Source organism: Lacerta agilis, chromosome 1 (assembly GCF_009819535.1).
Source record: "Lacerta agilis isolate rLacAgi1 chromosome 1, rLacAgi1.pri, whole genome shotgun sequence".
Taxonomy (NCBI): domain Eukaryota; kingdom Metazoa; phylum Chordata; class Lepidosauria; order Squamata; family Lacertidae; genus Lacerta; species Lacerta agilis.
Window position 1 is genome coordinate 63129252 of NC_046312.1, and position 23880 is coordinate 63153131.

The 23880-nt window shown below is 39.9% G+C and overlaps 2 protein-coding genes across 3 annotated transcripts in view; one reads left to right on the top strand and one right to left on the bottom strand.

The window, feature by feature from the left end:
• The first annotated feature begins 5578 nt into the window (after positions 1-5578).
• EIF3M (eukaryotic translation initiation factor 3 subunit M) lies at positions 5579-22301 on the top strand. Its single transcript, XM_033151598.1, has 11 exons — positions 5579-5712; positions 6538-6670; positions 7059-7197; positions 9051-9174; positions 9617-9711; positions 12135-12218; positions 14598-14697; positions 16522-16603; positions 20605-20748; positions 21514-21574; positions 22023-22301. Exons 1-11 carry the CDS (start codon positions 5671-5673, stop codon positions 22141-22143), a joined length of 1125 nt encoding a protein of 374 aa, XP_033007489.1. The 5' UTR covers positions 5579-5670; the 3' UTR covers positions 22144-22301.
• CCDC73 (coiled-coil domain containing 73) overlaps positions 22200-23880 on the bottom strand; it is a 54383-nt gene continuing 52702 nt past the window's right edge. For both annotated transcript variants that reach the window (XM_033151585.1, XM_033151576.1), the window contains exon 16: positions 22200-22799. In XM_033151585.1, coding sequence (XP_033007476.1) covers positions 22551-22799 — 249 coding nt within the window. In that variant the 3' untranslated portion in view covers positions 22200-22550. The remainder of the gene's footprint in view (positions 22800-23880) is intronic.

Below are 23880 nucleotides of genomic sequence, written 5' to 3' on the forward strand. Positions count from 1 at the left end.
GAATCTTCTTTCACTCAAACATAAGTGAAAGTTTTATCTTACTTTGGATACCACAGAAATAATTTATTACTAAGGAAACAAAACCTTTTGTCTCACAATATATTTCTTCAGGACAGCTGTGGTATTTCAGTGCAAGCACAAAAGCTGCGATGATCTGGGCTGCAATCAACTATTTTTAATAGGAAATTTTTACGGACTTTTAATAAGATCTCCGAACATAATTTATGAGGAGAGGTTTTGAAGTGAAGAGGCATTGTTTGGCAAGTGTTCTTCTTCTAATCTCAGGAAATTTAAATAAAAGAGGGTTCATTTCCTCTAACTTCCACACACACAAAAAAAAGTTAAGGAAAACACCTGCTACATAAAGCCACAAAACAAGTTTATTCATAGTCCAAATAAAATTTATTTGAAAAAGTCTAAGGACACAAAGCTCTGGGGATGTCAAATCATCATGATATTAGTATTACTACTAACATTTAATAGCAGAAGTTACCTATTAATTTTATGTGGCCTGGGAAGAGGCTGTGGTTGTGTGTGTGTGTGTGTGTGTGTGTGTGTGCTTGCTTGCTCACTATTTTTGTTCAAGTGACAGATTGGCCTAAACTATGAAGAGAGAAAGAGAAATTCCCCAATCCTATAACATCAGAGAAATACTAGACTGGGAAATTGTGCAGACATAGCACATGGTCCAATGATGACAAATCTAACTTATTTTAGCAGGATTGGAGGGAGTCTGACTGTTAGGTGGCACATTTCAAACCATAGAGAATACAGAGGCCACACTCCAAGGACAAAGTAACAGGAATGCCAACTTGAATAAAATAATGAGGGGAAGCGCTGCCCTGCACATGACGTGGTGCACGAATGCACACACACACACACAAAACACACACCTTTTGAATGGTAATGTCCATCAACTTTTGGGGGGGACCACCTCAAATATTTTATTGGGAGGGGGTGACGGGACCTTGGCCCCCCAGAGTTGGCTCCTATGTGTAAGTAGCAGCATTTTAAAAACTCAGCTGAGAGATTCAAAAAGCAACCGAAGGCTTTCCAGACATGCCCCATCACCTGGAAAAAAGACCCCAAGTTCATTTATTGGTGCCTCCAGATGAGAAAGACTCCTATCTGAAACTTGGGAGAGCTGCTGTTGGTCAGTATAGACAATAACAAGTTAAGATGGACCAGGGGCAGTTCTCATGATGGGCTTCTGTTACAGCCCTGCTAGGCATGACCAAGCTTTATCAGATGCTTAGGATGGCTCATTGGAGCACAGCTCTGGAACGCCGGCCAAATTGCTATCTGCTGGTGTGTGGATTTTGATTGACTTCTGCCCCACTTTTATCTCCTCGCAGCCCCACCTGGCAGCAGAATTGACCTTCCATTGCAGGAAAATCCAGTTCAAAACTCAGCAGCAGCACTGGAGGCAAGGTAGAGTACAAAACAAAGCGACCTCCCTCCCCCACTCAAAATGAGATCCTGTAGTGGGAAGTTGGACAGAATCTCCCTGGGAGAGAGACAGGGCGAAGTGTTTGCAGTATCGCAGGTGAGAGGTGGAGTTGTTTCTGCCTGGGATTATTGGATCTGCTCTTTGTTTGTTTGCTTTCTGTTACTGTGAAGTAGAGATTGGTTAAGGGAATTATGTGTCAAGGAGAGAGGAGGAGGGGAGTCTCTCCCCCCCCCACCCCGTTTTATTTCAGAATTTGATGTTCTACATTTTTATTGGTATTTATAATTTAGACCTGGGCAGATAAGCTGAATGGCCATATGCTAACACAGCAATGTCCACCTGATATTTGGTGCAACACCGGTCCAGGTCAGAGAGGGAGTTGCTATCATCCATCAAAATTCTTTCCCCCTCACAAGGAGACTTATCCACAGTGAGTCTGGGTTCAAGGGATTCTTTGCAACGTTTAGCTAGTGTCAGAACAGGGAGTATACTATACACCCTGCTGCACTACAACCTTCATGCGAGGTAGTCTTGGATGTTGTGCTAGAGAACCCCTTCATGGTAGTGTTGGGGGACTTCAATATCCATACCAAGCCTGCTTCCAATGGGCCAGGTCAGGAATTCATGGCCTCCATGACATCCATAGGACTTTCTCAGTACGTTAGTTGGTCTGACCCATGTAGTCAGGCTGCTCTGCCGCCTGCACGCCCTGCCCCATCCACCACTGGCAGAAAAGTTGCACTGCCATCGTTGCCAATTTTGGGCAAGATCATGCCAATTTGGTGTGAGCTTTTTTGCAGTTATAACTTTTTTATTGGTTTTACATAATTTTATGCATTTTAACTTTAACCATTTTAAACATTAAAATAAAAGATTCTTTTGAACCTTCGGACCTCCTCCCCTTCCTCCATCGGTTCCGTATTTAAGATAAGGTTTTCTGCATCTTTTACCATTATCCATCTGTTATATATCCATAGTTACCATAGTTAGTTCCGCATTACAAGTGTCATTACATCCCTGCCAATGATTTTAACTGTTTACAGTGGTCTTTTAAGTAAATTAGGAATTTACAGTGCTACCTCGGGTTACGTACTTAATTCGTTCTGGAGGTCCGTTCTTAACCTGAAACTGTTCTTAACCTGAAGCACCACTTCAGCTAATGGTGCTGCGCCGCCAGAGCACGATTTCTGTTCTTATCCTGAAGCAAAGTTCTTAACCTGAAGCGTTATTTCTGGGTTAGCGGAGTCTGTAACCTGAAGCGTATGTAACCTGAAGCATATGTAACCCGAGGTACCACTTTACTCCAGTCTTTGAAGAATACTTGATCTTCCTGGTTTCTGATTTCCCCCATCAGTTTTGCCATCTCAGCATAGTCCATCAGCTTTGTCTGTCATTCTTCTTTTGTTGATACTTCTCCTTCCTTCCATCTCTGGGCTAGTAGCATTCTCCCTGCCATCGTTGCATACATAAAAAGTCTTTTGTCTTATTTTGGTATCTCTTCACCCATTATACCTAACAGAAAAGCTTGTGGTTTTTTAGTAAATGTATTTTAAAACATTTTCTTTAATTCATTATATATCATTTCCCAGAAAGCTTTTACCAATGTACCTGTCTACCACATGTGGTAAAAAGTACCCTCCTTCCCTTTACATTTCCAACACAGATTTGAGCTAGTTTTATACATTTTTTCAAATTTACTCAGAGTTAGATACCAACAATACATCATTTTCATATAATTATCTTTCAACGAACAACATGCAGTAATTTTAATCCCTCTTTCCATAACTTTTCCAAAGGTAAAAGTTGAATATTATATCCAAAATCTCTAGCCCAGTGAATCATCACTGCTTTAACTTCATCATCTTCGGTATACCACTCCAAAAGTAATTTGTACATTTTTTATAACACTTTCACATTGTTTTACACCAGATCTATTTCAAACCTTGATCTCACAGTATCAATTCCTTTTTTAAAATCTACTTTTAAAACATTTAATTGATGATACTGTAACCAATCTGTTAGTATTTCTTATATCTTCAAATCATCTCAGTTTTAATTGGTCTTCTGCCTCTATTAACAGGTCTTTTATAGGTGGCCCAATCCCTTCATATATTTAATTTTTTAACCGATATTGCTTCTAACGGAGAGAGCCACCAAGGTGTTTCTCCTCTCTAGTAAGTTTTTATATCTGTCCCATACCTGGTATATTGATTTTCTTACCAAGTGGTTCAGGAATCCTTTATGTGTTTTTGTTTTATCATACCATAAATATGCATGCCACCCAAACCTATTACCATGACCTTCCAAATCTAGTAAATCTGTTTTAATAAAATCCAATCCTGCAACCAGCAGAGGCAGAATGCCTCATAATATAACTTCAAATCTGGCACGGAAACGTCACCTCTTTCTTTAGAGTATGTCAGTAACTTATATTTTATTCTTGGTTTCTTCCCCTGCCAGGGGGATTGTGAGATCTTTTGTACTCTGCAAGATCTCTCACTATTTGGGGGTGAAATCTTACCCAAAATCAGTGCTAACGGCAGCAGTGCTTTACCACTGATGGCAGAGGCGGTGGGGCACCCACAGACATGCCACCTGAAGCAGCAACCTCACCTGCCTCATGGCTGGGCCAGCTCTGGTCCATTATCATTGGTAGCTTATTCTCTGGTGAGGTTTTGGCTACGGTAAGCCTGCAATTTATGCACATTTAACTTGTGCACATTCAGCTTTACATGCTTGGCAAACAAGTTTGTAAAAATTAAAAAGGGAGTGGAAAGCGTGCAGGTATTTAGGGGGAAAGACTTTGGCAATCCCACCCGCCATTGCACTGAATGTGTTTTGTCTATACGCGATTTTAGCTTTAAGTGCAGACCACAGAATGTAACCCCTGTGTAAGTTGAGGGCTTCATCTACTTCATGCTGCTAGGGTTGAGGTCCATATTCTGATTTTATTCCTTTTTTAACATGAAGTTTTATTGTTTCAGATTTTTGTAAGTGATCTTGTAAAGTGTTAAGTTAAGCGGCTGAGTGTATATGAAGTAAATAATAAAACAGATGGCACAGGAGGCAAGGCAAAGTGAACACGGGCTTTAAGCATTTTCTCATAAAAGCCTTTCATCAGCTAATCCACTGAAGAGATTCTGGAACACCCATGGATAACAGAGAGCACAGAAATGACAATATTATATCAGTTCTAAATCTGTACATGCAGGCAGTTCACATCATAAAGAGGAGAGTGAAGCCCCTGCCAGGCAGAGGATGAACACGTAGCCCTCGTGAAAATGTTATCATAATCTCCAACGTGATAGTTGGAGAATGGATTCCGTCTGAGCCCTTGATGTGCTCAGTTTCTTCTCCAGTTTATAGTCCTCAAGAGCTGGGGGAGGAACTTTTCCAGCAGCCACATTCCACCACAAAAACCTTCCTGATCCATTCATCCTTGTTGTCTCTGATGACGTGTTGGAGGTTCCTGCATTCCATTGGACTCCAGGGCTTCCTAGCGAACTGGTAAAGGGGTTTTATCTTATCCTCACCGATGCTAACATTTAAGAGTGAGCCGTGAACGTCTCGATTTGCCTTTTTCCTGTTTCGCTTTAAGAATTGGGACTATCAAACTGTACACCGGAGGGCAGTGACTGTTCTTAAAAAAAACCCAAACACATTTGCACCAAGCACAGAGAAAAACTTAGGGTTCTTAATAGCTGCTGCTACCCTGAGTTCCGAAAAGCTCTTTCCTGTGTTCTTATCTTGCACGGACTGCACGCACACAAAACAAAATAAAATAAAAAATTCCTTCCAGTAGCACCTTAGAGACCAACTAAGTTTGTTCTTGGTATGAGCTTTCGTGTGCATGCACACTTCTTCACGCACACAACTCGAGATTACGGCGCTCGTTAGCAGGTGCGAAAGACGCGTCATCCAGCCTTTGATTCACAAGGAATCGCGACCGGTACAACTGCTGCCTTCAAGCAATCCGAGGAGAGGCACACGAACGGCGCATGCGCACCTGGGGGGGGCTGGCACTCTTCCAGTTAAGGCGAGTTTAGCGGCAGCCTCAGCTGAAGCGTGTGCGCGTGCGCGTGCGCACTCCAGAGCTGCCGTTCCAGGAGCAGGACGAGGACAGCTGTGCCCCGGAAGCGGAAGCGGCGTAACTGGGAGTGGTTGCTTTCCTTTCCGGCCGGGGAGCGTGCTCGGGGCAGCGAGAGAGGCCGTCTGTAGCCATGAGCGTCCCGGCTTTTATCGATATAACCGAGGAAGACCAGGTCAGGATGGGGAGCGGCTGCTGGTTTCCCTCCGTCCCTGCCCCTCCCCGAATGCAGGAGGGCAGTTGTTGTCTCCTCAGGTGCCGGAGGCCACCGCTAGAGAGGACGGAGGAGGGGGGGGAATCACTCGTGGAACCTCATTCACACGTATACACGGTTTCCACGCGCGCCCTACGAAGCGCCGCTTAGAAGCTAAGTGCTCCCAGCCTCTGCCGTGAAGGAAGCCGAAGCTGGCGGGGTTTTCCTTCTTAGCAGCTTCGTAGGCCCAGCTGGGGCCTCGTCCGGTCTTTAGACTTGAATCTTCTCTGCGCCTGCTCGTCCCTCCCCATCCCCATCCCCGTGTCTTCGCTAGCAAACGCTCGTCCTGCGAGGTTGGTTGCCCGAACGCCTTTCTCGCCGGATCAGCACCGCTGTCTCTAGTGGCGCTTAACCGCCCAGGGATTGTGCTTAACAACAGGATGGTAAATGAATATTTCTGGATGTCAACATGTATCGAACGAGAAGTTACAGGCTGTATAATATAGAGGGCCCCATGAAGGGCTTTGCTTGGAGGCTGATCTGATCCTATTTCTTTACTCCTTCTCCCCCTGCTTTGTATGTGTCAGTGGTTCTGGTTCAGGAAGAATAGAGAGCGTATTCTTAAATGTATATATATTACATGGATAGGAGGGATGTGAGAGCTTTGGAGTTAAGCTATTTAACACAGCATCGGCATAGAGTCACAAAGAGTAAACAGGATGATCATAAGTGTATGTTTATGACATTATTAAGAGGAGTATGATTAAAGGATGTTATTTTTATAGATGCTTTTTTTCCTTTGAAAAGGCTGCAGAACTAAGGGCTTACCTGAAATCTAAGGGAGCGGAGATATCAGAAGAAAATTCTGAAGGTGGACTTCACATTGACTTGGCTCAGATCATTGAAGCATGTGATGTGTGCCTGAGGGATGATGATAAAGGTTGGTGTTTGCATAATTTAGGAAGCTATTGATAAGCATCTGACCTAGGGTTGTGATCTAGTTTCTTTTAAATTATCTGCCTTCTAGAAAAGTGAGATGTTCTCCTTTAGGGCATAATTGTATACAAGGGGCCAAGTTTTACAAGTGGGCACAGCTGCCTACCTGTCAGTTACCTGAAATCTAAGTCAAAGGCTAGAGTGAGGCTTTTATTTAGAAAAATAAGAACACTGAAGTGGAAAGTGATAAACATACTGTTATGAATAGTGTGGAGTAATTGGGTAGAACTTGACATTTACATTTCCCAATGTAAAGCTGAGACAGTCTTACCAAAGAACAATTCAGTGTCACATTTTTCATTACAGAAATTTGTTTTTGTTTTTCAATATAGATGTTGAAAGTGTGATGAACAGTGTAGTATCTCTGCTTCTTATTCTGGAACCTGACAAACAAGAAGCCTTGATTGAAAGTCTATGTGAGAAATTGGTCAAATTTCGGGAAGGTGAACGACCATCACTCAGACTGCAGCTGTAAGTGACTTAATGTGATTGAATGGAATAAATACCTCTTGTACCACAATTCTTATTCCATGAGAAGCAGGATCTTTGGCAGAATGTATTAAGAGTATCTTTGGGTGGGTCAGCAAATTATGTCTGGGCTTGATGTCCAATCATTAGTGTCTTCCAGTCAGTTGTAAGGTAAAGGTAAAGGACTCCTGGACAGTTAAGTCTGATCTCACCACAATAATGCTTTGAGTTAGATGGACTGGAAACAGCGGTCTGGGAACAGTGTGGAATTCAAAGAAATAGGCTGCCTCTGTCATTCTGGGACTAGTTAAAGGCAGCCACTTGCCATAACACTGTGCATTCTTATTTAAGAAGAACTACAAGTTTAACCAGTTGCAGATGTACTGCAGATTGTACACTGGTACAAAACATACCTACTGTTAGAGATTTTGGCTGCAGTCCCATGTGCATTAACTAGGAAGAAAGTCTTACTGAATTTGTGGAGCTCGCCTCTGAGTAAGCATGTGTAGGAATAATTTTGTACTGCTGAAAAAGAGAAGAGAGAGGTGGAACCGAAGTAAATAAACACTTGTTAGACATAGATTTTATTCAGTATTTTATTTACATACCAGATTAAGCAAATTTATTAAAAACAATACTTAAATAGATGCTCTGGAAGCCACCAGTTTTTTTGCACCACGTGCTGCCAAATACAGGTATGGCACATTTTAAAAGGGAATGTTAGGCAAATGTGGATATATGCTACACTGGATATGTCTAGTTTTAAATCCCTCTCCTTCCAGTGCTTGGGTTAAGTAGCACAGCTTCCCTTTCAGCCCAACAATCATGTTTCATAGATATTAGCAACATACTCCAGGCTTGAGGACTCCTTCCATCCATGCTGACCTCTCTATGCCATATTGTCGTCCCTGCCCTTTTTGAGTACAACAAAATCACTCTTGAGATTCTCACTCCTACTGCTCTACACCTCTTCCTGCTGCCATTGCTCAATGAAGCGGTGAGCACGACCCCTTTGCCTACTTAAGGCAAAAACTTTTTCTTCTGCTGTTTAGGCAAACATAAGGCACAACCTAAACCTTGTGATACATTGCAAAAATGCACACAGCTTCAGAAATCCTATGGATAATTACCGGTAGGCATGACTGACCTGTTGTCATTATGTAGCCCAAGGGAATTCTAACTTGCCTGTTAAATTGTTTGCTGGTGATCAGGCAGTTGTCCTTGTTGGAGGCAAGTATTAGCAATGATTTAGAATCTGATAATGCAACTTTCATATTCCTGCATGTATTAGTTAAACGGGAATAATAAAATATGTCAATGAATTACAGAGAAAATCAGGCAGGGTTCTACTTGCTCAGTTGGGCTTTCCTGACTTTTTCCTCTACTGCCCTGTCAGCTTCTGAGCAATGATGTATATTTTGTGTTGTAGCATACGGATGGTGGGAGGGGGCTGCCACATGACAGCAAAATCAGGAGGAATTGAGCAGGGCTGCATTGCATACACCAGTGTTTCTCAAACTTTGTTCCCCAGCTGTTGTTGGACTACAACTCCCATCATCCCCAACCTCTGGTCCTGCTAGCTAGGAATGATGGGATTTGCAGTCCAACAACAGCTGGGGAACCAAGTTTGAGAAACACTGGCATACACAGAAGTCCTTTTTGGCCCACACAATATACCGTTGTTATGAGACTGTTAAAAGCCTGAGTGAAACTTGGTTGTACTTAACAGTGGCATAAGTGATGATTTTAAACATTTTAAATGCTTGTATTTATTTCTGTGTACATTAGATGTGCAGTGTGTGTCCATTAATACATTACAAATGTTGGAAATTAATTGACTTGTCATTATTCTTTAGACTGAGTAATCTTTTCCATGGCATGGAGAAGAATACCCCTTCAAGGTATACAGTCTACTGCAGCCTCCTTAAAGTAGCCTCCAGCTGTGGAGCTATACGGTACATTCCAACTGAACTGGAGCAGGTAAGCAGTTGAATAGTATTTGCATATTAACAAAGAATCCCTTAAAAAATTAATAAGATTTGCAACAAACCAAAATACATCATAATAATTACATAATAAAATGCATAATCAGGAACCTCTTCTTGATTAAGGGAATCCCAAATTGTGATTGTAAAAAAAACCCCAACATGTTGTTGTTTTGCTTTATGCAAGCCTGTCTGGAGTGCTGCCTTATACTCCAGCGTCCCAAGACAGAGGGTATCCATTCTCTTAAGGAAAAAGTGAAACATGGATGGGAAATTTCCATTAATGATTGCTGCTCCTGAGCAAGGCACAGAACAGAGTTTCATAGTTTCACATTCTTCTGATTTTTAAAATATTTGCATTTTCAGAAATTGAACTTGAAATAACTTTCCTCTTTTCTCAGTAGTAAAAATCATTGCCTTCTGTGTCAAATCTATAGGTTCGAAAATGGATTTCAGATTGGAATCTTACCACGGAGAAAAAGCACACCCTTCTTCGACTGCTGTATGATGTACTAGTGGATTGCAAAAAGAGGTAACTGAGACTACATACTATGCCAGAATTTTTGGCACAATTCATTGAGGCAAGGGAAGAGTACCGAAATATTTACCATTTCAATTATTGTTTTTAAATTTGTATGACTTGTGTTTAATTGTGTGCTTAATATTAAGGGCTGCTTGTTCTCATTTGAATGGTACAAATAATAATTCTTAGATTGCATATGACAGTTTATGTTTAATAATATTTTTATTTTGGTATTCAATGCTAGATTGTAAACTGTTGAGCCATCATAGAGTAGAAAGGAGTAATTTTTAACACACTCCTCCTCCACCTCCATGTTTGTTTCATGGGGGTGGAAGTGAGGTGAAAAGGAGATTGGTTTTTCTCTCTACCTGAACATTGGGAAAGATGGGTAGAGTGTTCTTGGGGTAAGGGTCTCTCTCCTCTGTTGGGTTTGATTGAAATTATTGCTCAAGGCTAAGTATACATATGTTGTTTGAAAAATCGTGCGTGATGGGCCAATGGCCGTAATAATAAATATCTATCTATCTATCTTGCTCAAGTGGTGGAGAACAGGTGAGCATTCATCTGATCTCTACTCCAAAAATGATGGGTTATCTTAGACAGAGGAAACAGATCTCCAGTTTCTCCATATGGAGTGAGTTCAAAAAGTGAGATAGGTATATACTATACTTTCTTATTGACACACACAATTAATCAGTTATGTTTCTGGAGTTTTTACTGGAAACGTAATGTGGATGATTTTTCCCTTCTGAGTGCAAACTAAAAAAAGAAAAGAAAACACAAGAACTCACCCCAGCCAACTTCTGTTCTTTTTATAGTGAAGTTTTACAGAACTGCTTGATAAGACTTTTTTCCAGGTCAAACTTGATGGTGATAGTGATTAGCTGTCAGTACAAAATCTTAAAATAGCAAAGGTCTCACTAGGGCTGTGCTAGTAAAGAAAATAGACTTTGGGGCTTTAAGAAAAATGGAGATATGCCTTTTTTGATTAAAGAATAGTGTGTCTTTTATTATGAAATTATGTTATTTTTCTAAGCTGTTCTATTTGGGTCTTGAGAATCACCGGTGCTAAATGCAGAAACATGGCACTTGACATTGGGATTAGTCTTAAGAAAACCCTCAAGGTTGAAGTGGTGGTAATAACAAACACAATATAGTTGGAAATAAAGCTAATTTTTATATGAAAAACTTTGCTTTTATAACCTAATGTTATTGTCCTCTTTCAGAAGCCAATTAAAAGCAAAACAAGCCCACCATTTTATAAATGCACTGCTCCCATAATATGAGATGCTCTAATTTTGAAAGTAACATTTTTTTCTTTGACTTTTATTATCCTTTTATCCAAGAGATTTATAGCCTGCCCTTCATCAGTATTGTGTCGTTTCAATTACATTCATTCTCAGGAGCAAGATAGTGGAAGTAAGAAATTGTACTCTATAAGTGTAGTAATTGAGAGTAGATATTTCAGTAACAGAAAAGTGAAGTCCTCCCCACTCCTGATAATATCTGCTCCTTGATTTTCATACAATTTTCAGCATTACTTTGCTTTTTAATGATTGTATCCAGATGTGTTCTAGTAAGTAGTGTAAAGATGTTTCCACCTAAGAGAGAAAATTCTGTAACTGGCAGGTACTGTAATTTATCAGTTTAAAAGTATAAAATAAACTGTAAAGTTCTACTTTTAAAAAAAGACCCCTGAGACTGAATGACTACGTAGCTGTTTTACCACTTTGGTACCATTGACAGTCAAAACTCCTACATCCTTTCAAGTGCACTTTTCATTTGAATCCTAACTTCACGGTGCCTTTAACTATCTGGCCATCTCCTTTGATACTCCCTTTCTCATGCAGTTAGAATTTTGGGGTCATCCAATGAATCTGAATGTTGGAGCATTCAGGAGAAACAATAAGAAGCACTTACTCACACAGTGTACAATTAAGCTATGGAAATTGCTATAACAGAACTACTGCATGTAGTAAAAGCAACAACCGTCTTAGGCGCATCCAACTGACGTGCAACAATCACACCGACCCCAGAAGTGGTTGTAAAAGGGGGTGGGTTGGGGCGGAGTGGGCTTACACGTGCTCCGCTGATGTGTGGGGTTCAGGAAAGCAACCCCCCCCCCACACACACAATACAATTTTCACCTGTTATAATTGCTGACCTGGACAGGGGTTGAAGCAAGTTCATAAGCTACGAACCACTTGAGAATTGGAGATTATATACCTTTGAATGCCTGTTGTTGAAGTGTGGGTGGCAGAGAGCTGTCACACTTGGTTCCTCCCTACGGGCTTCCCATGTGCATCTGGTTGTGAGAACAGGATGCTGGATTAGTTAGGTCTTTGTTCTAATCCATCGGTTCTCCCCTTATGCTAAGTTTTTACATTTTGAAATGATTTTAAAAGGAAGTACTGTTTGTTTCTTGCCCACAGTGATAATGCAGCAAAAGTAATGGTAGAGCTGCTGGGAAGTTACACAGAGGACAATGCTTCTCAAGCCAGAGTTGATGCTCACAGGTAATGTAAACATTACAAACTACATTTAGGATTGTTTCATGTATTACTGGTCAGTGAAAGGTTCAGTAACAAGAAATGCAGTCCCAAACATGCTTAGTTCTTATTCCTCTCCCCACTCTCCAAATACTTTGCTTGCCACTTCAGATTTGTAGATAAATGGCAAGGGGTTTTGCTAAAACATTTTGCTGGTGGTGAGAGCACAACCGGTAATGTGTGGGATGTGCAGGGATTCTTAATTGAATACAGTCGTACCTTGGTTGTCGAAAGGAATCCATTCCAAAAGTCCGTTCGACTTCCAAAAACATTTGACAACCAAGGCACAACTTCTGATTGGCTTCAGGAGCTTCCTGCACTCAATCGGAAGCCACGTCAGACATTTGGCTTCCAGAAAACATTCTCAAACCAGAACTCTCATTACCGGGTTTGCGACGTTCAGGAGCCAAAACATTCGAGTTGCAAGGCATTTGAGATCCAAGGTACAACTGTACAAAATATCTCCCACATTAGAATGCCTAAATATCACCCTCTTATTTTTACAAAGTGTTATTTTTTTGTATTTTAGCGGCGGCCAAGACCTGTTGGTATAAAAATATTCTTCTTGTCTAGAGTAGAAGAAAAGTTCAGTTGAAGTACATGTCTAAGACAGAGTTAAGTTCATTTCCTGCCCAATTCCTTTACAAATTCTGCACAGGACGCAGAATCTGTGCATATGAAATGGCAATTCTTTGGCTTCTGTCTGGATCTTAGTGTTTGTAGAAAATGCCAGTTCAATACATCATCGACCTTTTTAAACATTATCTGAGACTGTGTAAAATGCCTTTCCAATTTATAGTTGATCTGCACTTGTACTGATGTAGAGTTAGGGCACTTGGCTCTGCCACTTATTGGGACCCCAGAGAAAAGTGCAAACCATGTAGATGTGTTTTTAAGGTCTTTTTTTTTCAAATGAATTCTACTGCTAGGGTTATGTTTGTTTGTTTGTTTGTTTGTTTGGTTGGTTATTTAAGTTATGCACTGAATAGATTTTTTCAAGCAGGGAGATGTGCCATAATATTAAAGAAAACATACTCTAGTTTGGACTCCTGTTGTAGCTGCCATTGGTTTGGGTTTGTTATGAATGGGACAGTTTGGAAAGCTTTATATAAGGGAAGTAGGGAGAAATACCAGCTTTGGTAGTTCTTCCAGGTAGTAGCAGCAGTGCGTCATATATTATTATGGTGGAAAGTAGTGGGGAGAAGGGTTAAAATGCAGTTCATGCAAGTATAACAGGCAGGGGAAAAGTGTCTCTGAGCAGGTACAGGAGGAATGTGGAGTAAGTAATATTTGGTATAGAAAGGAGAACAATCTGCAATTTTTTTTTGTTGGTTTCCAGTTCCCTCCATTTTGCATTAAAAGCAGTTAATACTTTACTGTAAGTCTACTTGATCTGTGAAGCAGAAAGCCAACTACTATAAAATATATGTAACTGTTGTCTGGGGTTGGTTCATGGCCAGCCACACAGCTAGGTAGCCAGACTCTCCGCCTTTTTGTGATAATGATACCACGGAGAAAAGATTTTGTTCTGAATAGCCCTTTGTTTTCAGTGAATGTTCCTGCAAACATAGACCTAAAAGTTTGGTAGGCATTCCTAAATGTAAAAAGGTAAAGGGACCCCTGACCATTAGGTCCAGTCGTGTCCGACTCTGGGGTTGTGGCGCTCATCTCGCGTTACTGGCCGAGTGAGCCGACATACAGCTTCCAGGTCATGTGGCCAGCATGACAAAGCCGCTTCTGGCGAACCAGAGCAGCACACAGAAACGCTGTTTACCTTTCCGCCGGAGCGGTACCTATTTATCTACTTGCACTTCATGCTTTCAAACTGCTAGGTGGGCAGGAGCTGGGACCAAGCAACAGGAGCTCAGCCCGTTGCGGGGATTTGAACCGCTGACCTTCTGATCAGCAAGCCCTAGGCTCTGTGGTTTAACGCACAACGCCACCCGCGTCCCTTATGTAGATAAATGTAGATGCATATTTAATTGTGTCATGGAAGGAGAAGACAATTGGGCAGGCTTGCTTTTATATATAGGTGTTACATATCCACATCACTTGTTTCCACTAACATCCCATAACATTTTCAGTGTTAGGCAAATCCCTTTTTTATTTTCCCAGGCTTCTTAAAGAGAACACTCAACCTTGATTAGTTTTTATGCTGCTTTTGTTTGTTATCTCTTATCCCTATGTGTTTATATTGTATTTGTAAAATGTTGATTACTGTTCAAGTGTTTTTGGAATACACTCTTTGATTTGGAGGTTGTTTTTGCAGAATGGTTTTTAAAAAGCTATTAAATTAACTAGAAATGTATTTTTTCTTCCTTACACACATTTTACTTTCCTAAATAGGTGTATTGTCCGTGCATTAAAGGATCCTAACACCTTTCTCTTTGACCATCTTCTCACCTTAAAACCGGTCAAATTTTTGGAAGGAGAACTTATTCATGATGTAAGTATTAATTTCTAAACGTAACTATTAAACACTTGGCATGCTGCATGTGAGATAAAATTGCTTGTCCATTTTAGTGGGATTTAATCACACATAAGTTATTTTGCATTGTGTTGTTTATAGCGTCTAGGTTTGCATGTCATGTTAACACATAGTTTAGCGTGATGCGAACCATTAGGAAATAAGCCTTGAGCTAACTTAAGTTATCCTTCCTTCACCCCTAGCTGCTGGAAGGAGTAGCTTATAATATTTTGGTTTTCCTTTTGTTTGATCACAGCTTGCCATGCTCAGATCAACAAATTGTGGTTAACATTACTACAGTTTGTTTTAGACAGACCAACTTCACACATAGTTACTTAAGACGTCTTATTTAAATTAATCATAGTTTAGAGAAGTAGGCCTTTACAACAAAATGTTGTACTCTGGAGTGCTTTCGGATTCTGGATGACCATTTCATTTATCCTCTTCACCTCACATTTCTTCTTCAACCCTGCTCAGACCTCATTGGGCTGGGCTTTTTTGGGAGGGTATAGCAGTGAACCCACTTGTGCTCAATCCCAATTGTATTAAATTCTTTAATTTCACCAGTAGGCACGTAGGCATTTCCTTCTTCCCACCCAGTTGATAGGGTCCCCCTCCCCCCTTCCCAGTTCAGTGTCTTAATGTGTTTGGGGATTTTCACCTTTGTAATACCGCCCCCTACAGATTTTTGTCGTATTTTTACATACCTCAGGGATACCACAAGTTTACTGGTACTTCTTTCTTCAGCATTAGTCCTGTGGTTTTGGCTACAGAAGCATAAGCACAGAAAATGTGAATTTGTATTAGTAAATAGAAAAGTGAGACTTGCAACAGTGTATCTGGGTGGGTGGGTGTGACATAGTTGACATCAAATATTGAGTTCTTTCTCTAACCTGGGTCTTTCTTCATATGCATATTTTTAGTTTTGTTTTTGAACGTTTAAAAGTGCAACCAGTCTGCATGCAAGTCAGTGGAGCATGAAAAAGAGAGTGAAAGGTTTGGCCCGGGAGGAGCTTGGAAGGGGGCTAATTAGCTTCACCTCTGACTGGTGGACTATTTTGCTGTAACTTCCTTTTTGTACAGGGGATGGGGTGAACACACTGCCCAATCTTCAATGCATTAAATGCTTTCAGTCTAGCACCAGTTTAACTTTTACTTCACTAGTTACCCCAGCATCCAACAGTCTCATGCAGCAGAAACATATTTTTGAATAACATGACCATCTTAGGTTTCCCATTTAACTCTAGTTAGTTAAAAGAAGCCTAGAAATCAAACCATGATTTGATCCTAATTGGTTTTAGCTAACTGGACTTAAACTGGGCTGTTAATTATGCTCTGCTTTTTGGAAAGTATTTTCCCCAAAAAATGGTTTACAATAATTTGTATGTAACAGGAAACTGGTTTAGTCAAAAGGGAAAATAGAAGCAGTCACTCTCATTCTGTTCTTTTCAGAGGAGAAAGATGGGGAGTGGGAAGTATGTGAGTTCACAGTTTGCCACGGTTCCTTTACAATCGTCTCCAATCCAGCGACAGGCAATCTGTGGCCCTTCAGATGCAGTTGGACTTTATCTTCTGACAGCCCTGAGAATTGGGCATGCCAATGGAGTTGAAGAGAGTTGGAGTCCAACAACATCTGGAGGACCACAAGTGTCCTACCCCTGCTGTACACCATGGCAGCTTGAATTCAGCCAGTACTGTATTTTCTCTTCTGTTCTCTAAATGAAATGTTTGGGAGATGTGTGTTAAATTAGACATGTTTGTATCTTGTCCTGTTCTCATAATTGAAAATTTCTTTCTTTGTAGCTTTTGACAATTTTTGTTAGTGCCAAGTTAGCATCCTATGTCCGGTTTTATCAGAACAACAAGGACTTCATTGACTCTCTTGGTAAGTTTTTTTCTTTCTTTTTTAATGCATATTAGGTGTACCCAGCACCTTATATGGCTTTGAGATAAACCTAGCTCAGGTACTCAGAAGGAGGTGCTGTGACTGGCCACTTGCTCTGCTGCGTTTAGTTCCCGGATAAGTACCCTTTTTTGCCTTGAGGGCACAGTTACCCTTTACCAACCATTTTGGAGGCTGCATACAGATCAGCTGAGGAGGGGAGTAATGGCTTATCCACTTACCAAATGGTTGATCTCATGACTAGGGAGGGGGCAATTTGCATCCCCATCAGGGCACTGGGCTTCAGTCACTCCAGCCCTGTTCTCCAAAATGTATGGGGTCTGAAGGAGCCAGGAAAATTGGCCGCATGGAGCAGGGATCTGATCAGGCTCCTGAACTTGTGGTTTGCCACCCCTGGCCTCAGCATTTAAAGTTTATCCTTGGGTTCTCCAGTGCTGTTTGAGATTTTGTCCACTCATGCCTTCACCAGTTGGAATGGATGCCACACTCCAAGGCTCTCAGGTGCTTTACTGATCTGCAGGCAACCCCGAGAGAGTTGGTCCCAGGGTGCTTATGTTCTACCACAATAGGGCTTTCTTTCCAGTTGTGTGTGGTTGTAGTTACATAATATCAAAAACTGTATCAGAATACAATTGTTTAGTTTAGCGACTGTTCATTCTAAGTTGAATGCTTTTCTTTTGCTGTCTTTTGTGTTTGAACTGTGGTTTTCAAGCATCCACTTGGAAAGACACAGGAACAGTAAATCCTGTGGGAGCAAGTATTATTATTGAACCTGCATTTCTAAAATGAAAATAGCCAGTTTGAGAATTCTGACAGCACTCCCAAGTTATGTCCACTATGTTATTCATAGACGGGAGGTAGAGAAATTAGATTTCCCAATGTTTATTGTCTAAATGACTAAGAGCCCTGTTGTTAGCCTCCATCTTGTCTCCTTGCTTTTCTTCCATTGGTCACAGACTCCACCTGTGCACTGAGCAAGCAGCAGTTACCAACAGTGCTGCATGAGTGTTGAGGGTGAAACCCGACATAGTGCAAGAGTGCTGCATAAATGACCTACCTGGCGTTGTGGGGCAGGGACGAGGTGCTGTTTGAGGAACAACCAAACCCCCTTGTTGCAGGATCATAATGTGAATCAACCAAATCTCCCTGTAACAAGGCAGAAGTACAATCAGATTGAGTACTTGCAAGTGTTCTTATGCAAGCTTAATCTTTTGCAGATGCATTAAACCTTGCAAGCAACATTCTGTCCCAGTTAGTATGTTTCATAGGATGAAGCTTTGTGATGGAATGTTAATGTCAGCAGCCTCTTTATTTACACACTGTGGAAAGAAAGGAGTAGTAATTAACACTTTGGCACTCCCCCATCGATGTGTAATTGACTGTTTCAAAGGAGCACTGGTTCATAAGCTATTGCATGCATGAAAATTACTTTTTCTGTATTGCAGCATTTTAGGACAAGGGTCAGTGACAATGCGAAAAGTGTTCAATGATGCAAGCTTTTATATTATGACATTAAGGTTTAGATATACTGGTAATGAATAAATGTTTCCATAAAATTGGGGTTTAAAAAAATAGTGACCAGAATGGAGGTTAATTTTATTTGAAAGGAAAAGTGTAATAGGTTTTAAAACAAACAAATATTTTTAGGACTAGGTAGAATCCTGAAAACAAAGATGAACATTCCCCAATTTAAGATAGAATGTTGAAATTTTAGAAGGAAAAATGTATTATTTTTTCTTAGTGAAAACAAAGAAAGCTTTTTACCGTATGGTAGCTGGTATAGCCACTACTTGAATGTTACAAAAGCATGCACATGACTATAGCACTCATTAAATATCAGATAATTTTTTAAAAAATCTGAGTAATGGAGCCTCTCCTAGGATGTTACCATAGATTAGATTGTGTCAATCAAGTGCATTCAAAGGCAATTTGTTTCATTTGTGTGTAGTATAAACATAAATTCTTATGCAATGGATTGAACCAACTAATCTACCATTAGTTATACTTCTAGTAAACCCATTGAAATAAATGGATTTAAGTTACTTAGGTTCTTTGATTTCAGTGGATCTACTCTTGAGTATGACTTGGTCATCCATTGTCTCTGTGTGAAAATAATGTATTTTTAATGTATTTGAAATGCATTCAGATATGGAGAATGGCACAGAACACATCTAATTCTTTTTGGACCAACCAATTAAACCAGCCCAGGTTGTTGGTTTTTTTTTTTTAACTTTTATGGCATTGGAAGTAATCCTCTAAATGGCTAGTATGTTTTAAATACTGTAATCTTTTCTATATTTTTTTTTACAAAGTAATGTTTTCCCTTATTGTATCACCCTGCTGATTTCATTTTTCTTCAAAATTAATATCAAGGCTTGCCATGCTAAATCATTTATTCAGTAAAAGCTCTCACAGGTGGCATCGGTTTGTTACAATGTGTTGTTTTATTAATGCTGACAAGTTAGGCCAACAGTTGTATTATCATGTGTCAACTGTGAATCGCCCTAACATGTTCACATTTAAATCTGGTAGTATGGGCAACCTTTTTACTTTAGAAGGGTAATTAACATCTCATTTGCATTTGTTAATTAGAGTTTATGAGCACTAATTGATTTTTTGTGCTTGTAGATTTCCATTAAAACCAGTTAGCTATAGTTTCTGAAGCTCCCTATTCGCTTGAGTTATGATGATCACATTTTTGTTGAATTGGTGCCAGATAAATAGCCTTCATCATAATTACTGCTAATTAACACAACATTATGTCTGGTAGTAATGTGCTTCCCTGTGCTTCTATTAGTCTAACAGTGTTATTAATTCCAAACATAAATATTTGTTGAGTGTTCAGGTTATCTCATCCATACTTCTTGTCCAATGTCTGAAACTTTAAAGAGACTATTTTACAGAAATGTTATTCAACTATTTTGTAAAAACAAATAACAAATACAAACTTATTTTTTGTTTGCCATTTCATGTATTGCTGCATATTGTATTAACAGCCTTCCCCAACCTGGTGCCCTCCAGATGTTTTAGGACTAGAATTCCCATCTGTCTCAGGAGATGGGGAGAACTGCTGTAGCATCATACTTTTGTATCCCAAGAACTTCATAATATCATTTGTAGAATTCAACAAGATGACATATTTTCTCCTGTTCCTTCCAAGTAAATGAATGCATAAAATACAAATTGCTCATAATATGGAATGAGTAATATCAACATGAAACTGAATATGTATCTTCCATAAACCTACAATGTATTTTGAAATCCGTACTGTAACTACCCTAAGAATTAAGGACCATAAGAGTTGGCACTTGGAAAGTGAACCTCTTGTGGTGGAGATGACAGGTCACAGTTGCCTCAGTATGTTTCACTTGTACTATAGAAAGGGATTGTTAACTGTGGTGTGTAGGGGGGTGCAAATAGTATGTTAGGTACTTAGTATCTCTTCCACGCTGCATAGATGAAAGGGGTGGTAGGATCACACCTACTAACTCTATCCTGACATTGGTGCAACATCTGTTAAATGAGTGTGCAAACAAAAGATGTAGTTGCGTAAAAGCAGCCAGTCACAGAAGCACCAACTGTTTTTCATAAAATAGTTAAGATTTATTGGAAGCATTTTGGTTTTCCCAATATTACTTCATATCAACATGCAGCCTTTTTAGCACTCTGCCACTGCTGAGCACAGAACGAAGGCCAGCACCAGGTGACAATGGAGGATGACCTTCAATCCTAAACAAATAGGCCTACTATTCTGCAAGAAGAAACAAACTCATTCCTCTAACTTCACCTCCTGTATTCCGTTCTTAATGCAAATTGACCTTATCCACACCTCTTGGAATAAATTAAAGATCTGAACATAATTATCCTTCAGTTTTTTTACTGTGAATTTTGCAATGCAGTTCTCCCAAAAAGTATCCAAATACCTGACATGGATCAACAATTTTCTAGCAAAAACTTACACTGTAGTGTGATCTCTAATGCAGGTTTATTGCATGAACAGAACATGGCAAAAATGCGACTACTCACCTTTATGGGAATGGCTGTGGAAAACAAGGAAATATCATTTGACACTATGCAGCAGGAACTTCAGGTTGGAGCTGATGATGTTGAAGCATTTGTTATTGATGGTAAGAGAGGTTATATGATCATATATGCAGGCTGATACTGAATACTGATACTGAAAACCTGTACAACAGTTAATGATTTGAAGCAGAGCCATTCTAAGCCTCTATGTAGATGAAACAGGCGGTTAGGATTTCAGTCACCTTTTTGCTTCTTTTGGTAAAGTGCAGCATCACTGGTGAGGAAATTCCTTCACTGCAGTGAAGACCCAAACGGTGCCCATGCTATAATCCAGTAGCCAATGTAAAGTCCTGAATTGGGTCATTTTGGCATAGGGTCCCTTGTAGATTATCCAGACCCAATACTTGGGTTCTTCAGGTATGCCAGCATGGGAGCTGATATAGGGAAGGAGAGCATATTCTACCCTGACGTGGACAGCAAACGGGGCATTGGAAGTGGCAAAGGATTGCTTTATTGTTGTAACCACAATTTGAATGGAATAGTTGACTGCAGTGTTTCTTGTACTGTTTTGTGATATATTAGAAATCCACCTTTTAATTGTTGCTCTTTGTTAAATTGCATGTGATTTCCAGTGAGAACCTCCTTGTAGAAAGTGCACATTGTACATATAAAGCACTATGCAAGGCTTTGTGAAATACTTCCCTGTAACACTTCTTTCTGCATGCCATGGTAGAACAACAAAAATTGAACACCCGCTGAAAGGACATCCCTGCATTCACTTCAGTTCCAGGGGATTACTGAAGCTCTTATCAGTCAGGGTTTCAACACATGTTAAAAGAAATTCCTCATAATTTATTTATTCTTTGCAGCTGTAAAGACAAAGATGGTCCATTGCAAAATTGATCAAACACAGAGAAAAGTAGTGGTCAGGTGAGTCTTAAATCTTTTTGTGAAGCAACTTAGTGCAGTGCTAATTATAGCACTTAAACATCTGTTTAATATTTTTACTAGACGCAAGATATTCCTATCAGTTGCCTGTAGTTAAATAGTTGCTATTTATCATAATTTTATTAAAGCTCAGACTGAATGTGATTAGCTTATTTAATGAAAGAGTCCTATTTTCCAGCACATTTCATTTAATGGCCAAACAGTGGTAAGAATACTAATGAGTTTTGTCTGCGGTTTTTAAGTACTGATGAAGGCTGCAGAATACCAGACTAGCTGGTCTATAAAGCCTTGTTATAGAGGGTAAAACAGTTTTGTTTTCACATCTTATCTCATGTTTTATTTTTTTCTGCATACATATGTACCCATAATATGGTGCTTTTCTTTGAAAGCAGAACTTTGATGCAATTCCTTTTACATTTCTTTATTTCAGTCACAGCACACATCGAACCTTTGGAAAACAGCAGTGGCAACAGCTGTATGATACACTTAACTTCTGGAAGCTAAATTTGAATCAAGTGAAAAACAGTCTCCTTAGCTTGTCGGATACCTGATGGTGTAATATTTAGTTTGTATTGGATGGAAACTCAGCTATATTAAACCATTCAACTTAATTTTGTGAACTTTTTATTGAAAATATCTAATTGGCTAGAATACATAAAATAACTTGAACTACAGGCTGATAAAGCAATAAACTTTAAACAAGAATGAATCCTGTTCCCCTGTTCTGTTTTATAATCATAAGATCTTATATTCTGGCATAAAGAGGTAGGATGGTCATATGATTTTTATAAGTGTATTTTCTGACCTTTAAATTGGTAACTTTCAAATGAAATAGCTATTCTAAAGTATTCTTTTTTAAAAACTAAGGTAGACAAACCTGCAGAAATGAAAGCAGTTTTCTTAATACATGACATTTGCTCATATATCACCAGTCAAAGACTTTATCAAAACTATTACATTATGCTTCTGCTTTATCTGCTGTCAATGTTTTTTCTGTATCTTCTTCATACTTTCTCTTTCTTGGGTGGCCAAAACTTTTTAAATGCAGAAACCTTTCAATATTGTCAATTCGTGTTTTTATGAAGACATTTTGTGATTTCCAGTCTTTTTCTTCAGTGTTCTGTGAGCTCTGTTTTAAAATAGGTGCACTGACTTCTGAGAGTGGTTGAGAAGTCTTCTGTTGTCCTAATGGGCACTCTGTTGTGACCTAAAATCCACACATAAGACATTAAAGATTTGGTTTTCTCATGGCTGATCGACACTCCACTAGACACTCTTCTAGACATTATATAGACATATATATTGGGTGTTTATGCACCAATTTCTGCTGATTACGTATTGGAGATAAATTGGCATCTGTGGGTATTTTTGTATTGCCCTTCAATCATATTCCCAGTGCATTTTTAAAGAAAAAAAATTTGAAACGTAAACACAAAATAAAATGCCATCATATTACAAAAGCAGGCAAAGAAGATTAAGATTGTATCTTAAAAGCTTGGAACTACAGAACGTTTTTTGGTGCCAAAACGACAAGTAAGTGCTGGGAAACCTCCCCCTCTATCAGATTGCAGATATGATTTACAAATGGGCACTAATTGCACTTTAAAAGGAAGCACGATTCCTATCCTTTCCCACATGTACATGAAGGTTGTTTTGTAAAAGATGATTCTATAAACTCCCTGCCAATTTCTAATTTAAAATTCTTCAAATATTAAGGGGGGGGGGAGAAAGAAGAGCACCTTTCACAACCTGCCCCACCTGCTGGTGCTCAGGTATGGACAGAGCACAGAGGGTACTTGCGTGCCCTGCAGGGGCTGGCTGAGTGCATGGAGGGAGCCCTCCACACTCATCCAGTCCCCACTGCTGAAGGGTGGGTGCTCACATGCGGTTGGGGGAGTGCCTGGTTCACACTCTCCAAGATTCTGCACCTGGGGTCATAGCTCCCCATGCTATGCCCCTGCCACCACTATCAGTTATGATTACTAACAATGTAAGGCAAGTAAGGTAGCTAGGATGGCTTTGGGGAATAGGAACAAGCGGGGTAGGGGGAGGAATCGGGTGTTCTTCTCCCACTCAGATTTTGTTCCAAGTAGAAGAATTTCAGAGCCACAAACTCAGTTCGAGGAGGGCTTACAACTTGCCCCAGGGATGGGCTGAGTCCAAAGGAACAGGGAATAGCCTAGTAGTTAAGCCTATTGTTGAATGAGTCAATTTCATTGCTTGAGACCCTAACCAAAGATTGGTCTCAGGAGGGCGGGAAAAGAGAGTTCTTCTCAATAAGCCCCAGA